The sequence below is a fragment of the Bombus terrestris genome, chromosome 14 (assembly GCF_910591885.1).
Source record: "Bombus terrestris chromosome 14, iyBomTerr1.2, whole genome shotgun sequence".
Lineage (NCBI taxonomy): Eukaryota > Metazoa > Arthropoda > Insecta > Hymenoptera > Apidae > Bombus > Bombus terrestris.
Genome location: NC_063282.1, coordinates 10,734,973 through 10,742,006, shown reverse-complemented (window position 1 = coordinate 10,742,006; position 7,034 = coordinate 10,734,973). Strand labels below are relative to the sequence as shown.

Genomic DNA, 7,034 nt, shown 5'->3' with positions numbered 1-7,034 from the left:
GTTAAAGCTAAGATATTGTAGAATAAGGAAGAAATGCAGAAGATCTATCAAAAACAAGTTTTGACTTTGAAAATCTATATTAGATTTGAAATTTTTTGACAAAATTGCGATTTATCCATTACTATGTATTATTGAATTTTTGTCACGGCTTATTATATATCATTTACTATAGATTTTAACACTGAATTTAGATCTAATCGCGAAACTTATCTAGTCCTTCAGGATTCTAGGAAAAATGCAATTTCAGTGAAAAAATAAAATCATAATTTTTCTGGTTTACTTGCTTCGATAAGACTAGTTTAAATTTATGCATTGTATTTATTCATATAGAAATTCGAACGAACCGTTGGTCATTCCTAGACTGCGACTGTTTATATACATATGTATGTATTTATAGATATGCGGATTTTATACTTCGTCTGTGATGATATAATACTCGCAATTGATGGTAAATGGTGGTTTTGTTAATAATATAAAATTGATGAAATAATATAGATATTAAACTGAAAATTATTTTTCGAACGGACAAACAATAGATTATAAACTTAAATTTTTGGAAATTAGAAAAATATATTTTTTGTACAAATTACAACAATGAAATATAGTATAAGATAACAAACAAGGAAAATATACATAATTTTTTTAAACAATAAAATTGATGTCACATGTATGTTAGTTATACGACGTATAAATAATAAGTACAAGTATTTGGAAAATTTTTTCTTTGGAATGTCATTTACTATTAACTGTAGAGACCCATCCACAAATTAAAACAGCAAGCATTTACAAAACCTTCTATTAAATTATATGTGTCTTCTATACAACATGGGGCATTAATCATTTCTTCTGATTTACAGTAAACTGCGTATAAATCCTGAAAATAAATGAAAAATTATCAATAAGTTTAATTATATGTTGCATGTGTATATAAAATACATAAGCAATAAAACCATAAAAAAAATGATACGAACCCCTCGTGAGGCATGTAAATCTATAGTTAACATCATGAAAACTTGAAAGAAACTTGGATGTAATATCAGTAGATGAGTAATATTTCCATCTGGTGTATTGAATTGTTTATGATGTTCTTGATATTTATTTTGCAAAACCTTTGATAAAGTTTGATACCAAGAAATTGGTTGATTAATAAATGGCCTCAATCTTGGATCCAAGTTTAATAAAGGTTCAACGTGAGCCAAAGAACAAAGTTCGGAAAATTCGTTATAATTCATTGCAGATTTACTTTCTAATAATTTATTCCATAAAAGATGCGTTCTACATTGTAATGCTCCGCGTTTTATCATATTCATTATATGCATGCGAGCCGCATTTGCTTGAGACATTATTGTTTGTTGCATGAGTTGCTCGTGCGAGGAATAATAACCTAAATAATTAATCGATTCTTGTCGTATTTGAATTAAGTGTGGCGATGAAGAATTCACCGAAACACTTGGAGGATTTACATTTTGAGTTAACGGAGAATTAGGTACTGGTGGAGGTGTTGGTGCTCCCGTATTATTACAATTGGTACCAAGAGTAGCACTGTATAATTTAGTATCACCCTTTTTATCATTTGAATCTTGTTTACATTCTTGAAGATCCGAAGAAGATTCGTTTATAGTATCCATAACAGCCTCGGTATAAGTACTTGGAGATTTTTCGACACTGTACACCGTACGAAACTTCCCAAGTTTATTGTTTTCTACTTCTCTCTTTGGATATAATTCACGTTTGCTTGTTAACATTAAATAGTATTTTAAAGTAATTTCGGTTTTTTCTGCTTGTGGAGGCTGTCCTAAATGTGATACAATCAGAACAACATCGAAATCATCGATGTATTTAGTATCTTGTGCGTCACAGTAACTAATTAAAGGAGTACTTTTTAAGCTTACTAGAACATATTCACTTTCTTCAGAATCTTGAAGATCACTTTTCATTATAAATACACGCATATTATAAGTCTTCTCGTGAGATAATAAGTAAGAATATAAGGTCCGACCTGATATCGCTAAATTGCGAATAGTCACTACATCTAAAATATAAAAATACGTTTATTGTAACTACTAATTTGCTTATTTGTGCTTTTCACTAAACCCCATACAATATATTTTAAAAGAAAACTAGAAATATTTTATTTTATTTCACTTACCACTGTATATAAGATTTCTCGCATAATTTGGTGCTTTGCTATAATATTTGTTAAAATCATCAAGAAAATGAATCAAGTGATAACCTTGCTGTACTAATAAAGGTCCAGTCCCAGCTATGTACGAATGGATGGAACGTAAATGAAAATCATATGTAAATGAATGTAGATGCATACTAATTTTAATTTTATCACATGCATCCACGAAACTTAGCATAAACTGTAACAAATTAAAATTTTGTTATATTCTTTAATTTAAAAAAAACGAATGAGAAGTATATAATTATTGCATATCAAAAAAATAAAAAAATTAAGATCTTATTTTTCTATGAAATTAAATTATAAATACACATGGAATTATAATTGAAGTTTGTAATAAACTTTATAACATATTTAGTTTAATATCAAAAAACAGTGCACAAGAAAATAAAAAAGTCAGGTAACTTACTTGATTCACTAAAGCGCTACTGGCTTTTGTTTGAAGTCGACTGCATTCAATAATATGTAATTTAACAATGAAAAATGGCTGTGATAAGTGAATTTCAAATAGTAATACTCCTCCAAGCATTGACTTTTTGAGATAATAAGATTGTTGCTGATTTGGTTCTTCGAAACTGAAAAGTAATATTAGTTAATTATATAAATATTATTCCGTGAGATAATTTTCACAGAGGTAAAGGGGACGTATTGAAAATTTATAGAATTATACTAGTGTTTCTAAATTATACTCCTATTAGCATTGACATAATATAAATATTAAAATTTTTGAAGATAGTCTGACATTATCCTGTTTTTGAAAAATTTGATTTGTTTACTGAACATTAAGATATTTAAATTTTAGCAGAGCTTTACCTATTATCAGGTGATTCTATTTGCACTGAACTAAAGCCTAATGAGTGAAGATATTGCTTGTATTCTGATAACATCAAGCTGCACAATTCTTTATGCCATTTTATAAGGTTTGTTTGTTCATCTTGACCTTTTTGCATTTGTTGTGATAGTTGTTGACATACGTTGATGCCTGCATTTAAAGACGATTGTGCCGAAAGTGAGTGATCTCTTGTAGCCGCAGACTGTAAGCGCCATGAAGGTAAAAACAATAACGGTGTGTGGCAAAAATGTATTAAACGAGAATATTGTTTAAAAGTATTTAAAGCGACGATTGAGATTGGAATATTCGGAGCCGCATTGCGATTTTGCCACATTGCATATAGTTTGTTCAAATCTTCTGAAAATTGTAAAATAATTGTATAAGTATTTAGTTCCAAAATTTAATCGTACTGTTTTACCGTATAACATTTATTATATCGTAATATTGATATTGTAATATATTAATATTTAAATAGTAGAAAAATTAGTCATATATAATAAATAGAATAAAATTTCATTTCATTTCTTCATTTACCTTTCACCTTTTTTTCGCGTAATCGCAAATCTTGTAAATCACAAACTGCTTTTATCGTCGGATCTATATTGCTATGAAAGTAATTATTAGGTTTTACATCACGCATTGTTTGACCAATTACTTCACTCCATGAAAATTGATTATGTTTTATATTTTGCGTTCTGTTATTCAATCTTATCCACTCTTTCCCATCGTTGTGTGGCACAGCAGAAAACTTTGTAAGACTTTCCATGTCCATAATTTGCAAATATTGTGAATTCGTATGTTCCCTCGAGAAATTTGGTCGATGGTGGAATATACCTAATTTTTGCATTATTACGTTTGTAAAAAAGTTTGATCTTGATGATAGCCACGTGCCCAAATTTGTAGTTTGCTTTATTAATTTTTCAGATTTCTCTTTTGACCAATTATACGTATAAAGAGCTATCTACGATTGTAATTTGATTTGAAATTAATGGTACGAAGAAAAGTAATTTCACCTATTTATAAGTATTTACATATACTTCTTTTAACTTACATTATCACTTCGAATTTCCGCAAGTAATATTCGTTGTCTTGATACGAAATTAGATTCTAATATCAGTGGATTAAACTTTTGCAAAAGTTTTTGATCTGTAATAAACAATTGCTATATTTACTTGTTAACTTTTTAATATTTTTTGTACTAGCAGTTTTAATGGATAGTAGTCTATCTTATGGCCATAGAAAAATATAATTACCTTTTGGGATAAGTAATTCTGGCTGTACTGTTTTGCTGAACGAAGCTTTCCATTGATGAAAGTTTCTAGCTATTAAAATACATTTAGTGTAGGTACCTTGTACATCCTTACTAAAATCACATGGTATGTAAACGGGCAAATCTAACTTCCCTTCATTTTCTAACACAGAATAGTTATTATTTTTTAGTTTAGTTAATAATTCCTCATTTGAAATATATTTTTCGATGAAGGGTTGCCTGTCTTTTAAGACAAAAGATCTGCTGGATGTATCCGGTGCTTGACCTTGTATAATAGCTTCTAACTCTGTAATAATCGTAGATATAGGATGTCTGTGATTAAGAATTACTTCATGCCTTTTTACCGATGGAACTCCAATTTCTAAAGCAAATCGAAACCATTGGGATAACGTTACACAGTAGATACTGTGTAGTTTTCCCTCTTCACCTGACTCGAATCGATCAATTGTTAAATCATGCATTATTTTTGGCAAAGCATCAATTTTTACCGAAGTTTGATTTTCTTTATTTTCAATAGATATCTCTTGAGCATCTTTTGTAAGTGGTTCTGTCAGAGGAGTTAACAAAAATTTATATTCTGTAACTAAGTCCCAAATTGCATGTTTAACTGCAGAACATAGCTTTTGTAATAGAGATTCAAGATTAACTCTGCCTTGTTTCCAAATTTTAAATTCGATCAAAGGCGGTGATTCTGCGGAACTTTGATCATAAATTGACGTTGATACGATACTTTTAAAATCTTCTACGTTTATCGTTTCAGGGAAACTATCTATTGGGAATTCATTTTCTAATAATTTTATAGGTTCACCGTGTTCTCCTGTAATTGCCAAAGCTATACAAGCGATTCCTATACTCCCACTGGAGCGACTTTGATTACACAGAAAAATGTCTGATTCAGAAACTCTTTTGATAGATCCTTCACGTTGTGAGTAATCTTGAAAATGATATTCTGGTCTGTTATCAGTATATTTTGGTATATACAAAAATTGAAGTATATTTTGACGCAAATAAAATTCTAAAGCAGTTATGTATAATACGCAATGCTTCTGTACATTTAAACGTATGATAGATTCTGGCGATTTTGGCGGTTGAATAAAATGAACGTCCGCAGGTGTCAATTTACACATCGGATTTCTTGCTAACATAACAGAAAGAACTTCCAGAACCGCATCGTCTAAGCGATTTTGTAAAACTTGTACCAAATCGCGTTTAACTTCCGGTCCCGCGTCGGAAATTCCATGTACCATTAAGATGATCGAATCTTCAGTTTTATTTAAAACGTTTGATTCTTTTTCGCTAAAAGATCGAACTCTAGGTCTTGTATCATTTGCCGTAGCATTATCATTCAGCTTAACTTGTGATAGCGAGACTACACTATTGCTCCGAGAAACGACAAGTTGTTCATCGCTTTCCGATAATTTGTTTTGTAAAGTTTTTCCATCGCTAATTTGTTCGTGTAATCTTAAGTAAAACACGTTTTTATCATTTTCTTGGTATACAAACATATTACTCCGGTTACTAACAGCCAATCTATTAAGCACACCGTGTAGAGCTTTTATACCTCGAGAAAGTCCTGATCTCCCTGGACCAGTTTTTAATCGAGGATGCAGTCGAAAGGTAAATTTCCAAACAACACGACATCGAAACATTCCTGGGGTGAAATTTTGTATTAAATCTCTACTTTGTACAGCATTACTAAATTCACTTGTCGTCTCTGATTTCCAGTTATAATCTTCGCTTGATTCTGTTTCTAAAAGTTCCGAACATTTACTTGTTTTGTGAAGATTTTGCAGAAGTAAATATTGGTTTACTCGACGACAAGTACTTTTTATTTGAGAGACCAACATTTCTTGAGTATGCCAATAACTATTTACTTCGGGCGATATAATCTCTAAAAACCTATTGATGATAACAATTTTTATTATGGTCCATTTCTAAGATATTTTTGATCTTTACATTTCATTAATGTCAAATATATATAAATAAAAAGGATAATAAATTGTAGTTAGTTTAAAAATTTAAAAAAAAATTGATAGTAGTAGTTTACAAAATTTTGAGCAACCAAACATATCAACCAATTTTCAATTTCATCGATTTTTAGAAAGAATTTTCAGTTGATACGTATATATAAAGACATATCTAAAATTAGAGGCAAAGAATCGAATTTTTATTACCAAATACTTGTTAAAAAATTTCCTATTTAAATTTGTATTATAAAATTTATGTATTTACATAAGCAAGCAGTTCATCTTAAAATATAACGAAATGAAATTATTTTATGTTTTGCTTTAAGAATATTATTACTTACCTACAATGAAAGTAGACACTGACATAATCATTTTCAACGTTTAAGATTAACCAAAAATTGGGTAAGGAACTTTCACGATTATCAAGATCTATTAACCATTGAAATCTGTTTTCCGACGTATTACTTTCTTTAAATCTATCCTCAATATTTTGGTCTTCATATATTAAATTAATACTGTCAGAATAAGATTCCTCAGATTTAAAATGTGTATTAGGATTATTTTCTGTACAACAGCTGTTGCTTTCTTGTTGTAGCTCTTGCGGATTTTCTTGTTCCGGATTTTTTAGGGCACTATCTGGAATATTGACGATATTAAAATTGATAAGTTTTCTAATAGATTTTTCGTGTTACACGTTTTAATCAAGTTTCATATTCTCTGTACTATTAAAAACATTCTACAGTAAATATTATACATATTTAGTGTTATAAAAAGTTTTTG

The 7,034-nt window shown here is 29.5% G+C and overlaps 1 protein-coding gene across 2 annotated transcripts in view; it reads right to left on the bottom strand.

The window, feature by feature from the left end:
• Nucleotides 1-550: 550 nt before the first annotated feature.
• Nucleotides 551-7,034, bottom strand: part of LOC100650586 (KICSTOR complex protein SZT2) — a 29,891-nt gene continuing 23,407 nt past the window's right edge. For both annotated transcript variants that reach the window (XM_003402749.4, XM_048412149.1), the window contains 9 exons: nt 6,596-6,890; nt 4,271-6,186; nt 4,069-4,163; nt 3,552-3,978; nt 2,999-3,374; nt 2,595-2,760; nt 2,150-2,366; nt 972-2,032; nt 551-874 (listed from right to left, as the gene is read on the bottom strand). In XM_003402749.4, the coding sequence (XP_003402797.2) occupies nt 743-874; nt 972-2,032; nt 2,150-2,366; nt 2,595-2,760; nt 2,999-3,374; nt 3,552-3,978; nt 4,069-4,163; nt 4,271-6,186; nt 6,596-6,890 (4,685 nt within the window). In that variant the 3' untranslated portion in view covers nt 551-742. The remainder of the gene's footprint in view (nt 875-971; nt 2,033-2,149; nt 2,367-2,594; nt 2,761-2,998; nt 3,375-3,551; nt 3,979-4,068; nt 4,164-4,270; nt 6,187-6,595; nt 6,891-7,034) is intronic.